General features: G+C 45.3%; 3 protein-coding genes across 4 annotated transcripts in view; 2 read left to right on the forward strand and 1 right to left on the reverse strand.

Moving 5' to 3' along the window:
• ccdc125 (coiled-coil domain containing 125) overlaps positions 1–2,460 on the forward strand; it is a 22,797-nt gene extending 20,337 nt beyond the window's left edge. For both annotated transcript variants that reach the window (XM_070438348.1, XM_024136177.1), the window contains exon 13: positions 1,592–2,460. In XM_070438348.1, the coding sequence (XP_070294449.1) occupies positions 1,592–1,984 (393 nt within the window). In that variant the 3' untranslated portion in view covers positions 1,985–2,460. The remainder of the gene's footprint in view (positions 1–1,591) is intronic.
• Positions 2,461–6,655: 4,195 nt separating this feature from the next.
• On the forward strand, positions 6,656–14,114 carry fam151b (family with sequence similarity 151 member B). Its single transcript, XM_024136178.2, has 7 exons — positions 6,656–6,876; positions 7,294–7,419; positions 7,678–7,837; positions 9,593–9,813; positions 9,973–10,108; positions 12,716–12,729; positions 13,948–14,114. The coding sequence occupies exons 1-7, from the start codon at positions 6,747–6,749 to the stop codon at positions 14,082–14,084; spliced, it is 924 nt and encodes a 307-aa protein (XP_023991946.1). The 5' UTR covers positions 6,656–6,746; the 3' UTR covers positions 14,085–14,114.
• A 4,464-nt stretch (positions 14,115–18,578) lies between these two features.
• Positions 18,579–23,285, reverse strand: part of ankrd34bb (ankyrin repeat domain 34Bb) — a 5,705-nt gene continuing 998 nt past the window's right edge. The window contains 11 exon segments of the mRNA XM_070438343.1: positions 18,579–19,352; positions 19,429–19,591; positions 20,124–20,220; positions 20,223–20,288; positions 20,291–20,336; positions 20,339–20,436; positions 20,439–20,480; positions 20,483–20,513; positions 20,756–20,793; positions 20,796–20,838; positions 20,840–20,990. Of these exon segments, the coding sequence (XP_070294444.1) occupies positions 18,579–19,352; positions 19,429–19,591; positions 20,124–20,220; positions 20,223–20,288; positions 20,291–20,336; positions 20,339–20,436; positions 20,439–20,480; positions 20,483–20,513; positions 20,756–20,793; positions 20,796–20,838; positions 20,840–20,990 (1,549 nt within the window).

A 23,285-nucleotide genomic window follows, 5' to 3' on the forward strand; every position in this document is an offset into this window, starting at 1 on the left:
ATGAGACAGATTTCTGATCTGATGAACCAGATTGAACTTTTGTTGAAGCAAGCGTCATGTCTGGAGTAATCCTGGCACCATCCCTACGGTGACATGGTGGTGGCATTCTGTGGGATGTGTTTTCAGCGGCAGGGACTGGGAGACTAGTCAGGATCGAGGGAAAGATGAACGGAGCAAAGTACAGAGAGATCCTTGATGAAAACCTGCTCCAGAGCACTCGGACCTCAGACTGGGGCGAAGGTTCACCTTCAAAAGTATAACGACCCTAAGCACATAGCCAAGATAATGCGGAGTGGCTTCGGGACAAGTCTTTGAATGTCCTTGAGTGGCCAGCCAGCCCTGGACTTGAACCTGATCGACACCCTAATACAGTGTACCCACACCCTAATACAGTATACTGTACACCCTAATACAGTATACCCACACCCTAATACAGTATACTGTACTGTACCCACACCCTAATACAGTATACTGTACACCCTAATACAGTGTACCCACACCCTAATACAGTATACTGTAGACCCTAATACAGTGTACCCACACCCTAATACAGTATACTGTACTGTACCCACACCCTAATACAGTATACTGTACTGTACCCACACCCTAATATAGTATACTTAGGGCCCTGAATATTTCCTGTACATGTGGATAAATACATTTGAATAGAGGTTTATATTCCATTTGAATAGAGGTTTATATTCCTAGAAGTTCAAGTGATATTTCAAACGTTTCAAATTGTTATCTGGCTTTTCCTTCCCACTGATCCCTCTCTCTCTCTTTCAATATTTCTCTCTCAATTCAATTCAGTTTAAAGCCTTTATTGGCATGGGAAACATATGTTTACATTGCCAAAGAAAGTGAAGTGGATAATAAACAAAAGTGAAATAAACAATAAAAATTAWACAGTAAACGTTACACTCACAGAATTTCCAAAAGAATAGACATTTATATGTCATATTATGTCTATATACAGTGTTGTAACGATATACAAATGGTTAAAGTACAAAATGGAAAATAAATAAACATAAATATGGGTTGTAATTACAATGGTGTTTGTTCTTCACTGGTTGCCCTTTTCTTGCTGCTGTGATGGCAGACTGTGGTATTTCACCCAGTAGATATGGGAGTTTATCAAAATTGGGTTTGTTTTCAAATTCTTTGTGGGTCTGTGTAATCTGAGGGAAATATTGTCATAAATTTGGTTAAGAAGCTCAGTTTCCACCTCATTTTGTGGGCAGTGTGCACATAGTCTACGGTGGCCTTTCTCAATAGCAAGGTTATGCACACTGAGTCTGAACATAGTCAAAGCTTTCCTTAATGTTGGGTCAGTCACAGTGGTCAGCTATTCTGCCACTGTGTACTCTCTGTTTAGGGCCAAATAGCATTCTAGTTTGCTCTGTTTTTTTGTTAATTCTTTCCAATGTGTCAAGTAATGATCTTTTTGTTTTCTCTGTCTGTCTCCATCTCTCTCTCCCCTCTCTTGCTCTCTTCATCTCTCTCTCTCTCTCTCTCCTTCCTTCTTTTTTCGTCATCGTGCTCTCTTTCTCTCCCTCTCTCCATCCCATCTTCCTTATCTCTCCCTGTGTAGCTGAGTGATAAGGAAGAAGCTCTAGCTCACCAGAGGAAGGTTAGCTTCATGCTAGCCCGCAACACAGAGGAACTAGAGAGACGGTTGAAGACAGACAATATGCTGCAAACACAGGTCAAATCATCACCACACCGTTCTTCAGAGACAGACACATGCAAGTCCAACCATGCAGGCACAAGCATCTGCAGTTCCAACCATGTCCAGGAGAGGGCAGGAGTGGACCAGTGTCATGGTGGGGCGTCATCTTCAGAATCAGACACCACAGACCTCCAGCCCTCCGAGATCCAAGAGGCTGAGACGGAAGCCGCCGACCTCCAGATACAGGGCCTCTCTCTGGGGCAGTCACCCATGGAGAGAGGTGGAAGAGAGGACCATCTGGTCACCCTACCATGAATAGTTTGTCATCACGGAGTGATCCTACCTGGCCTTCTTACTGCGGTGCCGTGCTTGAAGTGGAATGAAATGTGTGCCAGCACTCATTTTTTGGGTGCCGATACTCATGATATTTAGGTGAAAGGTACTCATTATATATTAGAGGCAATGTTCTGTAAGAGGTGCCGGTACTCTAGGACAAAATTAGAGGTGACTGCACTCTGTACCGATGTGTACCAGCCCAAGTCCAGCACTGCCGCTGTGCATCTGACTGGTCTTGGAACAACTCTGGTCCTGTATAAGTCTGGTTTTACGTGAATATATCGGCCTCTGTGTAGCCGTTGTGATTACATTTTATATGAATAATTCCTAGCACATTACAATTGATAGAAAGTGACTAAATGCTTTTAATTTTGCTAAACCTCTTGTTCTGAATATTTCCTGATGTCTGATAAGACGTTTTAATGTATCCACTTATAAAATGTTATGATGGTCAACATATTGAAGTGGAATTGTTATGTTGCTGTGTGTAGAATTGTTCAATTGTTATTTTTTGTCATGCAAATGTAAGAAATGGATATGTGCCAATGTTGATGTCACTGATTACACAATTACACATGGCCTCTGCCTCCTTTCAAGCCATAGGGCGCGTTTGAGTTGTAAGGCGAAATCAACCGGCTGTAGACGAAAGTCGAGCAGTGAAGTCGTATCTGCGATAGCCGAAAGTCACAATTTACCCACAATGTATCACGGATTTGATGCTCTCAAATATGACCCTTGACCTCTCTGACTGCAGTCAACTAAATGCACTTTGATCTCATGATTTCTGTAAAGTTCATGCAGTCGACATGTAGGCGCAAGTCGYACAATTTTTATCCCCATAATGCAACACACTTTGAAAGCGACGTGGCAAAATTGACCCGCTTGAACGAGCCCTATGACTGTTCAAGCTCATAAAAGCAGGAATCTTAGTTATCAAATCCCACAATCCAATGCGATCAAACACGGACAGCTGTGTGTAGGGTGGGGAGATTCCTAGATGTGAGAAGTGTACAGGAGGGCATGAGACAAGGGATTGTGTAGTATCGGTGGGGAAAGATYTGTGTGTTAACTGTAGGAGTACCCATGGTGCTGGAGATCAGAGGTGTCCGGTGAGAGAAAGGCCAAATGTATGACCACAGAGACACATTTCCCACAGATTACACAGACCTACAAAGAATTTGAAAACAAATCAAACACTGATAAACTCCCATATCTGTTAGGCGAAATACCGCAGTGTGCAATCACAGCAGCAAAATATGTGGCCCGTTGCCATGAGAAAAAGGCAACAAGCGGAGCTCAAACAACATTATACAGTACTTTCGGAAAGTATTCAGACCCTTTGACTTTTTCCACATTTTGTTACATTACAGCCTTATTCTAAAATAGATTGATTAGGGGTAAAAACTATTTAATCTACACACAATACCTCATAATGACAAAGCAAAAACAGGTTTTTAGACATTTTTGCTAATACATAAATATAAAAAAACTGATATCACATTTATATAAGTATTCAGACCCTTTACTCAGTACTTTGTTGAAGCACCTTTGGCAGCAATTACAGCCTTGAATCTTCTTGGGTATGGCGCTACAAGCTTGGCACACCTGTATTTGGGGAGTTACTCCCATTCTTCTCTGCAGATCCTATCAAGCTCTGTCAGGTTGGATGGGGAGTGTTGCTGCGCAGCTATTTTCAGGTCTCTCCAGAGATGTTCGATCGGGTTCAAGTCCGGGCTCTGGCTGGGCCACTCAAGGACATTCAGAGACTTGTCCCCGAAGCCACTCCTGTGCTGTCTTACCTGTGTGCTAGTGTCTTTGTCCTGTTGGAAGTTGAACCTTTGCCCCTGTCTGAGGTCCTGAGTGCTCTGGAGCAGATTTTCATCATCTCTCTGTACTTTGCGCCGTTCACTTCCCTCGATCCTGACTCGTCTCCCAGTCCCTGCCGCTGAAAAACATCCCCACAGCATAATTCTGCCACCACCATGCTTCACCGTAGGGATGTGCCAGAATTCCTCCAGACGTGACGCTTGGCATTCAGGGCAAAGAGTTCAATCTTGGTCTTATCCTTTAGTCCTTTAGGCTTTTGGCAACTCCAAGTGGGCTTGTCAGGTGCCTTTTAATGAGGAGTGGCTTCCATCTGGCCACTCTACCATAAAGGCCTGATTAAGTGGTGCCTGCAGAGATGGTTGGCCTTCTGAAGGTTCTCCCACTCCACAGAGGAACTCTGGTGCTCGTCACGAGTGACCATCAGGTTGTTGGGCACCTCCTGACCAGGCCCTTCTCCCGATTGCTCAGTTTGGCGTGGTGGCCAGCTCTAGGAGGAGTCTTGGTGTTTCAAACTTCTTCTATTTAAGAATGATGGAGGCCAGTGTTCTTGGGACCTTCAATGCTGCAGACATATTTGGAACCCTTCCCCAGATCTGTGGCCTCAACACAATTCTGTCTTGGAACTCCACGGACAATTTCCTTCGACCTCATGGCTTGGTTTGTTGCTCTGAACATGCACTGTCAACTGTGGGACCCTAGACAGGTGTGTGCCTTTCCAAACATGTCCTAACATGCAATCCAGAAACTATCTTAATGTCCACACAATGTCAGACATCTCGATCAAGTTGATATTAAGGTAATATCTCACAGCAACTGAGGTGGACCACTAATCAAGATTTCGAATTGAGAGAAAACAGAGTAAATCTCCACCTGAGAGAGGCATGTAAAATTTTCGTGATGGAATCTCAACTAGACAACACACTGTTGCAACCTGACTGGCTTAAAAATGACTTCTGTGAGAAGGACATCTAAATTTGTACACACATTTAGCGAAATTTCATCAGTAGAGTATTTATGAGCTAACATTAGGCTAAAAAATATACTAACAAAGAGATTTCCTTTGTGTCTAGCTTTTATGTGTTGTATCATTATGTCTGTAATAAAAGTGTATTTGTGGCTACCAAAAATTGGCAAAATTCCTGTTAGTTCTTTTGGCTATGTCATACAAGTAGACACTTCTTAATTTAATTCATTTAGAATTAATGCTGTAATGTAAACAAGGAGTGATGTGGAAAGGAGAGGTGTGGAAGCAGGGGTAACTCGAGGTTAAAAATATCGGATCTGAATGCCAACTGTCAATTGTGAGAAAATACTAAAGAAGGCGGATAATAGAAATATAAAACTTATATTAGGGTGAAATAATAAATAAATATAGTGTAAAATATAGGGTATATAGGGAATTGATATCAGGGCTTGAAATGATACCCGTTAGATAATAGAATAGATGTAGAGTAGAGTAAGGTTTTCTAATTTAATGAGGAGATTTGTAGGGTTATTGGGAGAGATATAGTATATATATAGGTAAGTTTTGAATGGAGTTGAGATAGGTTGTTATAGTTTAGGCGGAGGGAAGTGTGATGGAGTGGGTTAAGGGGTTGTTAAGAGTGGGTGTAGGCCGTAGAGGGTTATTAGCAGTGATACCTTCAGGCTCTGATCAGCCCGGTGACACCCAAACAAGGGCACTGCTTCATCCACCTCTGGCCTGCTCGCCTCCTACCTCTGAGGAAGTACAGTTCCCGCTCAGCCCCAGTCAAAACTGTTCGCTGCTCTGGCACCCAATGGTGGAACAAACTCCCTCACGACGCCAGGTCAGCTGAGTCAATCACCACCTTCCGGAGACACCTGAAACCCCACCTCTTTAAGGAATACCTAGGATAGGATAAAGTAATCCTTCTAACCCCCCCCCCCCCCTTAAAAGAGTTAGATGCACTATTGTAAAGTGGTTGTTCCACTGGATATCATAAGGTGAATGCACCAATTTGTAAGTTAGCTTCTGGATAAGAGCGTCTGCTAAATGACTTAAATGTAAATGTAAATAGTGGGGAGGTTTTAATGGGTGTAGGGTTAGTTGGTATAGTGGTAAGGTTTTAATGGGTGTAGGGTTAGATGGTATAGTGGGGAGGTTTTAATGGGTGTAGGGTTGGTTGGTAGGGCAATTTTTATTCCCTTTTCCCATCCTTTTAACTTCCCTTTTGTGTCACAAAGTCTAATGAATTCACATGCCAGAACAGTAGGCGTAAACACAGTGCTAGATAAGAGAAATAGATGCCTCACACAATACTGAGCTGACAAGGTAAAAATCTGTCATTCTGCCCCAGAACAAGGTAGTTAACCCACTGTTCCTAGGCTGTCATTGAAAAAATTATTTGTTCTTAACTGACTTGCCTAGTTAAATAAAGGTAAAATWAAAAAAAATTACCTTTCAATTGGTTGCGATCCGCAAATWCAAATATAAAGAAGAAGAATACCAAACACGGAAGCGCAGCTCAATTGCGCTTAGGACATTGCACTCATTACATCTGGTGGCAAGCATGTGAATGTTTTGTGTCTGGAGTGTATGGTCGATGAAATGGTGGAGCATGTGTTGTTGTAAGGATGTTGAAGAGAGGGAAAGATTGAAGTGTAGGGTCATTGAGGTTGGATGGCGTTGGACTGGATTTTGGGGATGAGGGAGGGTCTATTAGAAGTTAGTAGGGCTCTTTTTATTTTCTCAGAAGTACTGAGTTAGGTAGGATTTAGAAATGTTGTAAAKCGTGATTGACCACACACTCCAGCACAGTAGGTGGCGGCATGCACCTTTAACGTTGGTTTGCGGACCGCCAATACATCATAGAAGAAGATGATCACGGAAGCGCACTTTTGAACAAAATCAGCTTTGCTACTGCAGTATTTCGCATGCATTTTGCAATATTTAATGGCTGTTTTAAATAGCCCAGGTTTAAGCCGTTTATTTCGTGCACGAGTAATTGTTCTTATATTGACTTGCGSCTTTGTATTGTGTGTCGTCTGGAATTTGGAGTCTAAAACGCCAGAGATATCCACAGGTAAGCTGGCATGCTAACGTTTTCTAAACGCACTAACTTACTCTCTTGACTATGATTGCACTTACTATAGTTGCCAAGAGTCCAGCATTACTGTTACACAGGCATATAACAGGCTAGTTTAATGTATTGTGCGTAACAGTAGCTAYCTATGTTAATAGCTGACTGTAGTATAAGCACATTGTATATGTAGGTAGCCTAGTGATTAGAGTGTTGGACTAGTAAAAAAAAAAAAATGATCTTCTTAAAATCTGATTTTAAACCTAACATTAACCACACTGCTAACCCAATGCCTAACCCTACGTTTAAATTTCAGACCTAAAAGCAATTTTTGTMTTCATGAATTTTTTACGATATAGCCCATTTTAACTTTGTGGCTGTGCTAATTAGTGACAACCCATATTTCTTGTCCATGTCTAGAACTGATGACTGACCAGACTCTGGGGTATTTTCTCAGCCAGGGGAAGATACAGGTGAAGGATGCAGCACATATTGAATGGGCTCATGCTGCCAACAGRAAGAACAAGATCACAGAGGCACTACAGAGTAAGACCACCTTGGAGGGAGAGAGTTAACAAATAATTCAGAGTGGATAGGTTGTATTCATTATGTTGCCCTAAGCTGCCTGTCTTTACACAGGCCCATTATTCCTATAGAGATGTTATATAATTCTGTGGAAAGTTGGGGCTCTATTAGAAATACATAAGTGACTTGTTCACAACGTAACCCAGGGAGTTATGTGGTTGTGAAGATGCATTGCATCAATTCATTTGCTCATTCTGTATTTCCTATCTGTACACCAAGGCTCCGCCCACATGATAGAGGCAGACATACTTCTGAGGAGTCACGACCCTAAAGAGCCAATCATGGCTCATCCTCCTGAGACRGACAGTGATGTCACGCTGCGTGATTGGCTGAAGGAGGTCAAGGCATCAGACAAAGGAATAAAGCTAGACTTCAAAAGGTGAATGATCTTTCTACTAATTTTTGTTTAGTAGTTGTTATACTTTTTGTTATATTTAACTCGCTATAGATGTACCCTCGTGTGTATTGTAAGTCGCTCTGGATAAGAGCGTCTGCTAAATGACTTAAATGTAAATGTATTACCTGTAAGAATGATAGAGTATCGTACAACCRGTCATAAAGTAAGTAGCCTTGTCTGAGCCTGAACGGCACATAGTGCAGGAGCTACCACCATTCATAGACGCTAACTGTTTGAGCACCTATTGACGATAGTATCTTCTGACTGGGGGAGTTTTGTTAAGAGCTCCGTGTGGCGCAGTGCTTGAGGCGTCACTACAGATCCGGGTTCGATCCCGGGCTGTGTCGCAGCCGGCCGTGACCGGGAGACCCATGAGAAGACACCCAATTTGACCCAGCGTCGTCTGGGTTAGGGGAGGGTTTGGCCGGCTGGGATGTCCTTGTCCCATTACGCTCTAGCGACTTCTGTGGCGGGCCGGGTGCATGCACTCTGACACGGTCGCTAGTTGGACAGTGTTTCCGCCGACACATTGGTGCACAGAGCCGATTTTATGGACTAAAAGCTACACTGAATAAAAAAATWAACGCAACATGTAAAGTGTTGGTCCCATGTTTCATGAGCTGAAATAAACGATACCAGAAATGTTCCATGGGCATAAAAAGCTGCTGATTATCAATAATCCAATTAAACAGTATGATAATTACACAGGTGCACCTTGTGCTGGGGACAATAAAAGGCCACTCTAAAATGTGCAGTTTTGTCACACAACCCAATGCTGCAGATGACTCAAGTTTTGACAGAGCGTGCAATTGGCATGCTGACTGCAGGAATGTCCACCAGAGCTGTTGCCAGAAAATGTAATGTTCATATCTCTACCATAAGCCGCCTACCAAGGTTATTTTAGAGAATTTGGCAGTACATCCAACCACCCTCACACCCACAAACCACGTGTATGGCATTGTGTGGGCGAGCGGTTTTCTTATGTCAACGTTATGGTATGGGCAGGCATAAGCTACGAACACAATTGCATTTTATCGACGGCAATTTGAATGCACAGAGATACTGTGACGAGATCCTGAGCCCTATTCTCGTGCCGTTCATCTGCCGCCATCACCTCACGTTTCATTATGATAATGCACAGCCCCATGTCACAAGGATCTGTACACAATTCCTGGAAGCTGAAAATGTCCCAGTTCCATGGTCTGCATTCTCACAAGACATGTCACCCATTGAGCATTTTTGGGATGCTCTGGATTGATGTGTACAACAGCGTGTTCCAGTTCCCACCAATATCCAGCAACTTCACACAGACATTGAAGAGGAGTGGGACAACATTCCACAGGCCACAATCAACAGCCTGATCAACTCTATGTGAAGGAGATGTGTCGCGGTGCATTCGACAAATGGTGGTCACACTAGATACTAACTGGTTTTCTGATCCACGCCCCTACTTGTTTTTTTTTTTTAAAGGTATCTGTGACCAACAGCTGCATATCTGTGTTCCCAGTCATGTGAAATCCATAGATKAGGGCCTAATGAATTTATTTCAATTGACTGATTTCCTTATGAACTGTAACTCAGTTAAATCTTTGAAATTGTTGCATGTTGCGTTTTTATATTTTTGTTCAGTATATTTCYGRGGASATTTTCCAGGACCAGGGTTAAATTGCGTCCAGGAAACCGTCCGTATAATTTTCTCTGTCAGTTTTGTGTAATTCCATTGGTTGTTCATCCCAGCCTGGCAGCGGTCGCTCCATCKATGCTGTTATTAGACAAGGTTCGGGCTGAGCTCCGCGGTCCTGTGTGGATCAACGCTGACATCCTTCCAGGCCCTGGAGGCAAGGCCACACCCCTTGACCCCAAAGTCTTCCTGGAGGCAGCTGTGACCCCTGGTTCCCATGGTGATGTTCTCTCCCTGGGCTGGACAACGGGCTGGACTGCAGATACACACAACCCAGGTGAGTTACCTGAACACGGATGAGCTGGTGTTTACGTCATAGCTATCGTGGCTGTAGTCATTCATCTTACCTGGTAAATATAATTTGCAGGTATAATGTTTAATAACATATAAGTATGTAGGAGCCTTATGATGTCTTAATAACTTCTCTGCCCCATAGGGTACAGCTGGGAGATGGTGAGGGAGATGGAGGCAGTGTGTCGGACCCTAAGTCATCCGGTCACCTTCCCTGTCAGAGCAGCCCTCCTGGCCCAGTCATTCTCCCAGCTACACTGGCTTCTACAGCAATCAGACAGGTTTGATTTTATTTAACCTTTTATTTAACTAGGCAGGTCAGTTAAGAAGAAATTCTTATTTACAATGAAGGCCTAGGAACAGTGGGTTAACTGCCTTGTTCAGGGGCAGAATGACAGATTTTTACCTTGTCAGCTCGGGGATTCGATCTAGCAATCTTTTGGTTACTGGCCCAACGCTCTAACCACTAGGCTACCTGCCGCCCCACTAGGCTACCTGCCGCCCCCTCTAACCACTAGGCTACCTGCCGCCCCCTCTAACCACTAGGCTAACCTGCCGCCTCAGCTAGGCTACTGCCTCCCCTCTTTAACACTCAGGCTAACCCTGCCTCCTCCTCTATACTCACTAGGCTACGCTTGCCGCCCACCTAGGCTACCTACCTCCGCTCATACACTAGCGCTACTGCGCCCACTAGCTAACTTGCCTCCCCCCTAACACTAGGCTACCTGCCGCCCCACTAGGCTCTACTGCCTCCCTCTAACACACAAGCCAACCTGCCGCCCTCATAGGCTCACTGATCCCCCTCTAACTAGCTACCGCCCCCACTAGGCTATCCTGCCTCCCCCTCTACCCACTAGGATATACGACCTGCCCGCCACAACAGGCTGCCTGCCCCCCCTCTATACACTAGGCTACCTGCATGCCCCACTAGGTTAACCTGCCCTCACCTCTAAACCACTAGAGCTACCTGGCCGCGCATAGCTACCTGCTCCCCCTCTAACCACTAGGCTACCTGCCCCCACTAGACTACCTGCCCCCCCTCAGACGCACTAGGCATACGCTGCCGCCCCACTAGGCTACCTGCGTCCGCCCTCATAACCCACTAGGGACTACCTAGCCTGCCACCACTAGGCTACCTGCCGACCCCTCTAACCCTAGTAGGCCCCTAGTACTTGCCCCCCTAGGTACCGCCCACTAGGCTACTGCCGCCCTACCTGCCGCCCCACTAGCTACCACTGCCTAGCCCACCTGGCTAACGCGCCCGCACTGACAACCTGCAGCGACTAGGTCTACCTGCCTCCCCTCTAACCACTAGGCTACCTCGCAATGCACTTGACCCTGCCTGAATCATAGCTTACCTGCCGCCCCTCAGGCACTCTCTTATACACTAGGCCTAACCTGCCGCCTCCATCAGGCTACCCTGCTCCCCCTCTAACCACACTAGGTCTACCTGCCACCCCAACCACTAGGCACCTGCCTCCCCCTCTAACCACTAGGCTATCCTGCCCCATAGGCTACCTGCCTCCCCCTAACCACTAGGCCTACTCTGCTCGCCTCCATCTAGCTACCTGCCCCCTCAACACTAGGCTACCTGCCGCCCATGAGGCTACTGCCCCCTCTCACAACTAGGCTACCTGCCGCGCCCACCTAGGCTACCTTGCTCCCTCTAACCACTAGGCTACCTGCCGCCCCCCACTAGGTACCTCGCCTCCCCTCTAACGCTCAGGCTACCTGCGCCGTCACTAGGCTACTGCCTCGCCCCTCTAACCACTAGGCTTACCTACCCCCATCAGGCACCTACCTGCCTCCCCTCTAACCACTAGGCTACCTGCCGCCCCATAGGCACTCTGCCCCCCTCTTACCACTAGGCTACCTGCTGCCGCACTCAGGCTACCTTACCTGCTCCTCCTCTAACACTAGGCTACCACTGCCTCCTCTTCTAACCACTAGGGCTACCCTCGCCGCCCCAGGACGTCACAGGAAAAGCCTCTTTCCAAAGAGAGGACGTTGCAACAGAAGTATTGGGGCGCGCTGCATGATGCAATAGAACACCTTGCCAAGTGTTGAACAGCTAGGCTTTTAGCTCAGAGGTAACCCCAGTTGTTGTGAGCACAGACTTGTGGTTCAGATGAGCAACAGTCAGACAAGGTTAGCAGAGTCGTATAATTATGCCTGACTTGTTGGACAACAGTGGTTTGATTAGGTATTGTGTGTCCCTGCCTGCGTTCACTTTAATACATTCTTCTGGGGCACAAAGCCCACACTAATCCATGTCCTGGCTAATCCGTCCATACGCTCCACTCTTTTATTCTATCCCTCTACTCCCTGCCCTCCACTAATCGCTTCACCCTGTTCCTCTACCTCTCTCTATCCCTCCAATGCAACTAGGGGGCAATGCAAATAGTCTGGGTAGCCTTTGATTAGCTTGTTCAGAGTCTTATGCTTGGGGGTCTGCAAGCTAATGATAAAAATCTAGATCTAATAGCATGATATCCCAGGATTTTTTCCAGCCCTGCTTAAACACCCTGATTCTAACTAATCAGACTGCTCCCAGCACTTTTTGTAGGCAAAGGCACATTTCAGTGACCAGCCGACAGAATAATAAGATCTGTGATCTGATCCTGTCTCTGTTCCCTCTCAGTACAGCCTAGTGTGGATACCCTGTCTGTTCTGTTTCCTCTCCTAGGTACAGCCTGACAGTGTGGATAACCTCTGTCTTATCTGTTTTCCTCTCCTCTGGTACAGCCTGACAGTGTGGATAACCCTGTCTTATTCTGTTTCGCCTCTAGGTACAGCTGCTGACAGTGTGGATAACCCTGTCTTTATCTGTTCCTCTCCTAGGTACAGCTGACATGTGTGGATAACCTGTCTATTCTGTCCCTCTCCAGGTACAGCCTACAGTGTGGATAACCCTGTCTGTATTCTCCTCCCTAGGTACAGCTGACAGTGTGGATAACCCTGTCTGTTCTGTCCCCTTCCTGTACGTAAGCCTGACAGTGTGGATACCCTGTCTTATCTGTTCCCTTCCTAGGTACAGCCTGACAGTGTGGATAACCGGTCTTATCTGTTCCCTCTCCTAGTACAGCCTGACAGTGTGGAATAACCCTGTCTTATCTGCCTCTCCTAGGTACAGCCTGACAGTTGTGGATACCCTGTCTTTATCTTGTTCCTCTCACAGCCTGACAGTGTGATAACCTGCTTATCTGTCCCTCTCCTAGGTACAGCCTGACAGTGTGGATAACCTGTCTGTCTCTGTCCCTCTCCTAGTACAGCTGACATGTGGATAACCCTGTCTTATCTGTACCCCTCTCTAGGTACAGCCTGACAGTGTGGATAACCCTGTCTTATCTGTTCTCTCCTAGGTACAGCCTGACAGTGTGGATAACCCTGTCTATCTGTACCTCTCTCCTAGCTATAGCCTGAACAGTGGTGATAACCCTGTCTTATCTGTTTCTCCCTAGATACAGCCTGACAGTGTGTGGAACCCTGTCTTATCTGTACCCTCTCCTAGGTACAGCCTGTACAGTGTGGATAACCTGTTCTGTTCTACTCGTTCTCTCCTAGGTACACCTGACATGTGGATATAACCCTGTCCTTATCTGTACCTTCCATAGGTACAGGCTCTGACAGTGGGATAACGCTGTCTTATCTGTGACCTACTCTCCGTCAGCTCTGACAGTGTGGATAACCCTGCTATCTGTCAGGACCTTGCCCTCTCCTAGGTACAGCTGACAGTGGGATAACCCTGTCTTTCTGTTCCTCTCCTAGGTACAGCCTACAGTGTGATAACCCTGTCTGTTCTGTCCTCTCCTAGTACAGCCTGACAGTGTGATAACCCTGTCTGTCTGTACCTCTCCTAGGTACAGCCTGACAGTTGGATAACCCTGTCTATCTGTACCTCTTCCTAGGTACAGCCTGACAGTGTGGATAACCCTGTCTGTATCTGTACCCTCTCCTAGGTACAGCCTGACAGTGTGAAAATCCTTCTTATCTGTGACCCTCTCCTAGGTACAGCCTGACAGATGTTAACTCGTCTTAGTCTGTACCCCTCTAGTAACAAGCCTGACAGTGTGGTAACCTGTCTTATTGTACCTCCTCCTATAGGTAACATGCCTGACAGTGTGGACTGGCCAACACGTGATGTCTTTATTGGTAAAGGACCTACTGCCTTACAGGAGCAACATCGACAAGACCAGGATATATTACGACCTGCTGGACTCACAGAGGGCACAGCTCAGAGGACTAACAGGCTACTGATCTTGTGTTATTAAAAAAATTATTTCTCTATTTGTCTCTCTGCATTGTTGGGGAAGGGCCCGTAAGTAAACATTTCACTGTTAGTCTACACCTGTTGTTTATGAAGCATGTGAGGAATATTTGATTTGATTTGATAGCCCCCCTGGCCTTATGATCTCAAAGGTCAAAACTGATCCTAGATCAGCACTTCTGAATATGGGCCCAGAGCTCAGAAGACTCCTAGTCGTGAAAGGACAACGGTTGTACACCCTATTCCCTTATGTAATGCTCTACTTTTGARCAGAGACATAGGGACCAGTGCTTTTCAATCAGATGTAAGGAATGGGGGTGCCAGGTCTGTGAAAGGAGTCCGATGACACTGATTCTAAGCTAAACTAGTTGAAGAGGACAGACTGTATTTTACTGGAGTTACACAAGACCAATTAACTATTTAATAACCATTCAGAAGTCAAAGACAATAGTTACCATTTCTGAAGTGAAATCAGGGCCACATTCAGGATCACAATGTAGCAGAATGMTTTGTTTGAACAAAACACTTACCTAGAACATTTAGCCCAAAACTATTTTTGATATCAATGTGTTTTTCAAATAAAACATTATATTAATATGTTATATATGAATAAGAACAGGGCAGAATGCTTCAGGAAACAGTGCTTCGAAAGTGGAAAAGTAAGCCCACTAGCAAGGCATTGTGGTCATTTTATAACAGCTGATGATAACCAGAAATAAGGGAGTAATATATCTCATAGTAGTATATGTGAGTTTCTCTTTCAAACAATCCCCTGGCCTTGTAACGTTGCACAGCTAATAGCTAATGTTAGCCAAAGCAAGCTAACTAGCTACTGATGGTGCAACCCTAGCAACAGTACAGATGATGACAAATTCAGGCCTACTGTACATTTTACTGTAGAAATTATTGTTGAAAACAAGACTAGGTTGGAACTGTTGCTGTTAAAATACAAGTAATTTTTATTCTGAACTGCAATAACCTGAAGCAAGATACGTTTTGAAGCAAACACACACACACACAGTTCTGGATTGTTCATCTACAGCAGGAAGCGGCCTCCTGCCRGACTGAGATAGCAGTAGATGTTCTGGTCCAGTTTGGTTCCACATGCCTATGTGAGTCAGGCTTCTCTAGTACAGAAACAGTGTCAATGCTGAGCATGACTTCAGTGTTGCACTGTCTAAAGCAGAGTCCAGAATAGACATGCTTGTTGAAAACTTCAACCAGCCACACACCTCTCATTAGGACTGTGTGTGTTTTCTGGTCTGTGTGATGTGATCAATCAGTTTATTCCAGTTCAGAATAAAAAAATATGTATTGTATTTTAAGAGCAACAGTTCCAACCTAGACTTTCTATCAACAATAATGTATACAGTAAGATGTACAGTAGGCCTGAATATTTTTTAAATCTGTACTGTTACTTAGGGTTGCACGATCAAACAGCCTGTTTGTTAGTTCTGTTTATATATCTGTGTGACGTGATCAATCAGTTTATTGATTCATTAATGAAAATGATTTATTGTATTTTAACAGCAACAGTTCCAACCTAGACATATGTTTTGAATGGGGAAAAATAAACATAAATATATTTATGGGTATTTCATTGTTATTTGTTTATGTCTATATTAGATTTTTTTAGGCATAAGGGCAATGAAATGTACCAATATTTACGTCTAGTTGCATATTTTCCTGAGCTTGGTTCCCAGGAAAACTGAATTTGTCATTTGTGTCCCAGGCTGAAAAAGTTTAAGAACCTCTGCGTTATATTATATATTAATGTATTATATTAATACCTTATATATGAAGACATTATATTAATACATATTATATGAAGATATATATTATATTAATAAATTATGAATATGTTATATTACATTATTTGACTACATTATGTATATTAATACATATATATGAATACATTGTATTATATGAATACATATGAATATATTATATTAATACATTATATATGAATACATATTATATTAATACATTATATATGAATACATATTATATTAATACATTGTATTATATTTATACATATTATATTAATACATTGTATTATATTTATACATTATATATAAGATGACACCCTTGAAACTTCCTGTTCAGCTTAAAAATACGTATTTAATTAGCAATGAAGGAGCACAACAGAACACGTGAAAGGTAACACAACTACCTCGTCAAATGGTGTACAAAACACCCTGTTGAGTAAAATGTAAAGACAATAATTGGATGCTCTGAAATTCTTACTAATCACTTTAAAGCAGAACATTMCTCCTTATAATCAAGAAGCTTGATCGCCTTGTTTTCATTTTTTGGTTTTCGTTCTTCCCTTTTGACGCGTACATTTTCCTTAGTGAGTTTGATCTTRGACAGTCAGAGGAGTTCGCTTGAGTCCCAGATGTGTTTGCTCTGTCTTGCCAACTCCGTTCAGTCTGTCAGTCAGTCAGAGAATYATTTAGTTAGAGAATGCCCCACTTCCCCCTTCCCTTTGAAGATCCTGTCTTCTGTCCTTGTCAGAGAGTTTATAGAATTCAAGGCTTCCAACAAAGTTCARTCCAATTCATTCCATGTGTTAAAAGTAGGGCTGGGAATTGGCAGGGACCTCACTATTCGAGATTATCATGACACTTAGGTGCCGATACGATATGCATTGTGACTCTCACGATTCTATATGTATTACGATTCGATATTGCGATTTTTATGTCCCAAACATTGCTCACTATACTCTGAGTATACCAAACATAAAGAACACCTTCCTAATATTGAGCTGCACCCCCCTTTGCCCTCAGAACATCCTCAATTCGTCAGGACATGGACTCTACAAGGTGTCAAGTGTTCCACAGGGATGCTGGCCCATGTTGACTCCAATGCTTCCCACAGTTGTGTCAAGATGGCTGGATGTCCTTCGTGTGCTGGACCATTCTTGATACACACGGGAAACTGTTGAGCATGAAAAACCCAGCAGCGTTGCAGTTCTTAACACACTCAAACCGGTGGCCCTGGCACCTACTACCATACCCGGTTCAAATACACTTAAATCTTTTGTCTTGCCCATTCACCTTCTGAATGGCACACACACATAATCCATGTCTCAATTGTCTCAAGGCTTAAAAATCCTTCTTTAACCGGTCTCCTCCCTTTCATCTACACTGATTGAAGTGGATTTAACAAGTGACATCAATAAGAGATCTTAGCTTTCACCTGGTCAGTCTGTCATGGACAGAGCCGTTCTTAATGTTTTGTACACTCAGTATATGTCTGCTGCAGAGGAGGCTGGTGGGAGGAGCTATAAAAGGACGGGCTCATTGTAATGGCTGGAATYGAATTAATGGAACGGTATCAACCACAAACACATGTAAACCCTTTATTTAATTCCAGCCATTCCAATGAGCCTGTCCACCTTTTAGCTCCRCCCACCAGCCTCCWCTGCTCTGCTGCAGAGAGACAAGAGAGCCATGGGGAAATTCTTTATGATACGTCATGGTAATCAAAGTGCTGAAAACATGTTGYCTCACTATTTAAAAAGAAGATGGAGAACAAGCTACAGGTTGAAAAATACCGGCGTTTTGGCGTTGGTACAGCCGACTAGCGCAAGCTAATGCTACCAGGCAAAGAGTATCGATGTAATATCGTCCCAAAATAATATTGCGTTGTAACTATAGATTAAAAAAAAAATAATTATCACATCACTAGTTAAAAGCATTTCTGTCTGTTGTGTCATGCAATTTCTGCATCTCAGGCTTCAAACGGAGATCGATCGATTAATTAATCATAGAAGAGCGCCAATCGTTATTCCTTCATGAGCTTGATGGAATGACACGTCTGGTTGGCAAAATAAGTGTAATTAAGCACATTGAAAAAGCTGGGAAGAGCAATAAGTCTTCTGGTAAGAAGTTTTAACATGTCATGGTCACACAGCAGCACGATGCCATGGTCACAGCAGCACAAATGTCATGGTCACACAGCAGCACCATGTCATGGTCACACAGCAGCACGATGTCATGGTCACACAGCACACAATGTCATGGTCACACAGCAGCACGCATGTCATGGTCACACCAGGCAGCACAATGTCATGGTCACACAGCAGCACGATGTCATGGTCACACACAGCAACAATGTCATGGTCACACAGCAGCACAATGTCATGGTCACACGGCAGCACAATGTCATGGTCACCAGCACAGTCATGGCAAAGCATGATATCATTGTCAGTCACACAGCAGCACCAATGCTTGACATAGGAAGCGATCACAGTCAGCCAAGCACACAGTATCCAGACACAAAGAAAATGCAACCTTTTAGCCTGGTCCCAGAACTGTTTCTGCTGTTTTGCCAAGGAGTAACATTGACAAGACAGCACAAACAGATCTGGGATCAGTCTAGCATCGTTCGTCTTATTGGCCGAAAGAGCTCCTGGAGGTTGAACAGCTGTTTAATCTGCTCTGTCTGCATGGATTATCTCCTGGAGGTTGACCAGCTGTTTAATCTGCTCTGTCTGCATGGATTATCTCCTGGAGGTTGACCAGCTGTTTAATCTGCTCTGTCTGCATGGAGTGTCTCCTCAGCAGTGTCTGCTTTGACTTCAGATCTCTGGGCATGGCAGGAGCACAGGGGACAAGAGGCTTTGATCCCAGCCCTGCAACACCCCCATTCATATTCAGTGCCTTGGTGCTTCCACTCAGGCTGGGGCAGGTTGAGGTCGGGCTGACCCCGATATCGGGTATGGGTGCGTGGGGGTTGAGAGGGGGCAGGTACCCCGGGCGGGTGTGGGAGATGTGATCCAGGAGCAGGGCCCCCGAGCCTCTCCTCTCCAGGTTTGCAGGGCCTCTTCTCTGGGCAGCACTCTCCAGGGACTCCCGGGAGCCCGACAGTGTGGAGGATCTACTACTGACCAGTTTACGCTTCTCAGTTCCCCCTACAACACCCCTGGAGGAGTCTCCGCTCTCTGGGTGGCTGCTGTGGCTGCCAAACTGGGGAAGCTGGGAGTCAGAGCTGTAATGGTCTATGCCAATGTTGCGGCGGCGGACCACATTCCTCAGGCTGGACACAGCCAGGTTGGGAAGGCAACAGTCTGGAGAGGTTTTGTTTACGGGGAGGACAGGCTCATGGGCGCCACAGGGGTAGCCTCCATAGCTTCCTCCGTCCCCCCGGTGCAGGAGGTTTGGGTGGGAATAAGCTGCAGCACTGTCGTAAGACATCTTCCTACTCAGGCATCCTCTTCCTCCTCCCCCGCCACCTCCCTCACTCCCAACCACCTGAAAGAGAAAAAAATATACAAATTAATTATTATACAGGCACATGATAAGTTATTTGTTTTATTATTATCATGACCTGCTCCAGCAGCCCTGTGGCATCCTTGGGGTCGATACTTTGGTGGCGGGCGACGATCGGATGTGCCCCGGGTCCCACCCTTCCGGACCCAGAGAAGACCAGGCTGTTGACCCGGAAGGAGAGCTCTTCCTCTGGGGTGATGTCCAGCAGCTCCTCGGTCAGGCTGGAGGAAGAAGAAGAAAACACACATACATATTTGTTTGGAGAGGCTGGACCAATGGGAAGCTACTAGTGCAGTTCCCTGTGAGCAGTTTAGGGGTTAAAGTGCCTTGCTCAAGGGCAGGAGATAGTATCTAGGACACTGATGCCACCAATCCTCCAGTTGCCGACCCACTCCGGACCAGATTTTCTTCCCTGACAGACATAGGATTCAAACCGGTAACCCTCCAGTTGCCGACCCACTCCGGACCAGATTTCTTGACCCTGCAGATAGGAGTTAAAACGGTACCCTCTCAGTTGCCGACCCACTCCGGACCAGATTTTCTTCCCTGACAGACATAGGATTCAAACCGGTAACCTCCAGTTGCCGCCCACTCCGGACCAGATTTTCTTCCTGACAGACATAGGATTCAAACGGTACCCTCCAGTTGCCGACCCACTCCGGACCAGATTTTCTTCCCTGACAGACATAGGATTCAAACCGGTAACCCTCGCGTTGCTGGCAGCACTTCTCTAACCTAGTCTAGGCTACCTACCTGGAGGCCTTGTTCTGCTGCAGCCAGGGCTCAGAGTGGAGCCGCTGGGGATGGAACAGCTTACACCCCAGACGGGGGCCTCGAAACAGGTTAGGGTCCTGGTCGGGGAGCCCGGCTGAGAAGAACCAGAATCAGCAGAACAGAGAGTGTTTGTTCCACCACCTGGTGGTGGTGCTCCCTGAGGCCAGGAGGGGGTCCTGGCTGGGGTGAGGCGTGGCTGAGGTGCCCTGTGGAGGGGTGCGGAGCTGGATCTCTGAGGGGGACATGCAGCAGGCAGCAGAGCCAGGGGTGCAGTGCAGGCGCTTCCTCAGGTCGGAGGCGGGGGTACGTTCAGGTACTGCTTGGTCATCTGGCGTCTGACGGCAGCTTGTCCGTGGTGATGATGATGACCTGTAATAAAGGCATCAGATGGTTTTTTTAAATGCCACTTCTAGTAGAGGGTGCAAATGGGTGGCCACAGGAAAGGGTTGCAAAACTCTGGTTACTTTCCCAAATTCCCAGGTTTTCCAGAAGTCTGGTTGGAGGATTCCAGGAATCAGAAGGAGATCAGCAGGAAACCTCAAACCAGGATTTCTGGGGAAGTTACCAGAATGTTGCAAACTTTTCCTAGCGAATCAAACCCACATCCTTACCTCCTTGCCCTTGGCCTTGCAGGCATCCAGTAGGCCTCAGGGCTCGTTTCCCCTGCGTTGACAGCATAGACCAGTGCTGAGAAAGCCAGAGTGGTCGTCCAGGCTGGGGTCAGCTCCACTCCCCAGCAGTAGAGAGAGGACCCTCTGCCCCCGCCTGTTCCAACAGGCATGCATCAGGGCCGTCTTACCGGTCTTGTCCTGGATATTTGGGTCGGCTCCGCTCTCCAGCAGGTACCTGTTGATGTAATGTTGATCAATACTTTGTGGAACACCCTGAAGAGGAGGTACAGGGTCTTATGGACACTACGGCAAGCCATTGGTGGCCAATATTATTATAATATTGGTGCAGGATTTTGCTCCAGCCATAGCACCTTGATTTAACTAATTATCCAATCATAGTCTTCAATACAAACTGTGTTAGTCAGGTGTGTAACTATTTTTGGCTTGTTTTAACTGTAATGTAGTAAAGCACTGCACTGGCCCATTTGGCCACTCTTGCTCTGCTGAGCGGTGTTCCTACTGCGTTAAAGGTACCGAACCATCTTGTGTTTGGGGCACGCTTTGTGCGTCGTGTGGCGCGTCCTGCACGCCACATCAGGGGCGTCTCGCCGCGCTCGTTGCTCTCATTGATGTAAGCCCCTCCCTCCAGCAGCAGGCGTGTCAGACGCAGTCGGCTCAGGAACACAGCCTTGAGCAGAGAGTTCCGTCGTACGCACCACCATCGCGTCTTCCATGACAGCAGGGTTAAAGGTGAAAGGTCACGCTAATGCAGGTACCTGTACTGTTTCTTATGGGTCATCTGTAATTTATGTATATGCAATTTGGTCAAGGCCCTGTGGGAATACAAAAGGACAGGTCACTAAAATAATCCAGCCAACAGTATTGAGCACAAGTAACGCAGGTCTAAACCTGACACTGATTTGAAAGAAAGACAGAAGGCCCCAGAGGAAGCAGAGTTGCCCAACCTTAGTGCACTTTGATGTATTGATCTGTCTTGACCACACATGAATATATTGATACTGTCTGGACCACCATGATGTATTGACACTGTCTTTGGACCACACATGATGTATTGACACTGTCTTGGACCGACACATGATGTATTGATACTGTCTTGGACCACACATGATGTATTGACATCTGTCTTGGGACCACACATATGTATTTGATTGCCTGACCACTGATGTTTTCTGTCTGGACCACACATGATGGTATGATACTGTCTTGGACCACACATGATGTATTGATTCGTCTGCAAAATGATGTATTGTCTCTTACACATGATGTATTGATACTCGTCTTGGACCACACATGATCGTATGTGATACTGTCTTGGACCACACATGATGTATTGAATACTTGTCTATGGACCACATTATGTATTTGATACTGTCTTGGGACCACACATTATTATGTATTTGGATACTGTCTTGGACCACACATTGATATAGTTGATACTGTTTGGACCACTCATGATGGTTTGATTACTGTCTTGGACCAACCACATGTATATTGAACTGTCTTGGGCCACTTCATGATGTATTGACACCTGGTCTTTGGACCCACTCATTATGTATTTGACACTGTCTTGGACCCCAACACATGATGTCCTGCTTCACTACGTTATCCTCTTTACTTGTCAAAGACCTCTGACTATTAATGGCCTGTTTTCTAGACACTATTAACCCTGAGGTTTCCTTATCACAAAAGCTGTTCAAAGTTCAATGTTTCCCCCTAAGCATCATGATGGATGAAAATCATTACCTTGAAGGCAAACCCAGTGTGTCCAGAGTGAGCATGACAGCTTGTCGCGCCAATCTTAGCTATGATGTGGGCGTGCCCCAGGGTCAATAACGTGAGGGCCCTCCTGGTTCAGCTGTACATTAATATCTGCCTCTTCTTCATGTAACGGTGTCTGAAGTTCTAAATGTATGCAGAGATGATACCCGTGATATATGTGCATGCAAAGAGCAAACGACAAGCTGCAAAGAACTCACTACTGTAGTGGTCAGGTTAGAAGTGGCTCACTCTGTAATGGTCCAGGTTACAAGTGGCTCAGTGACTTCGTGTTTGCACATCTCAATGTGAAAAAAAACTGTTTGTGCATGTCTTTCACAAAGGGGGCAACTGATGCTACTGACTGAGACAATGTGTCAGGGGAGAAGCTCCAGGTGGTATTTGATTTGAAGTACCATGGCAATTATACTTGATTCCAACTATTTTTTTTAAGTAGGTGAAAAGGGAACTCAAATACCAATTCAACCTAGCTAATTTCCGATTCATACAGAATTGTTTACTACAGGGGCAGTGAAACAGTACTTCAATGCCTATGAACTCCCCACCCTAACATACTGCTTGACTAGTTGGCCAAGCTTGCTGTACAACATTAAACCTATTCAGCTCTGCCTACAAACAGGCTCAGAAGGCATGAGTTCTCCTGAGTTGGGAAAATCTTGTGGCAATCACTGACGCATGTCTTGTATTCAAGAGCCTAATGTAAATGGCCTGTTTTTTTTTGTCCTTGGTACCT

This window comes from Salvelinus sp. IW2-2015, unplaced genomic scaffold, assembly GCF_002910315.2.
Source record: "Salvelinus sp. IW2-2015 unplaced genomic scaffold, ASM291031v2 Un_scaffold793, whole genome shotgun sequence".
Lineage (NCBI taxonomy): Eukaryota > Metazoa > Chordata > Actinopteri > Salmoniformes > Salmonidae > Salvelinus > Salvelinus sp. IW2-2015.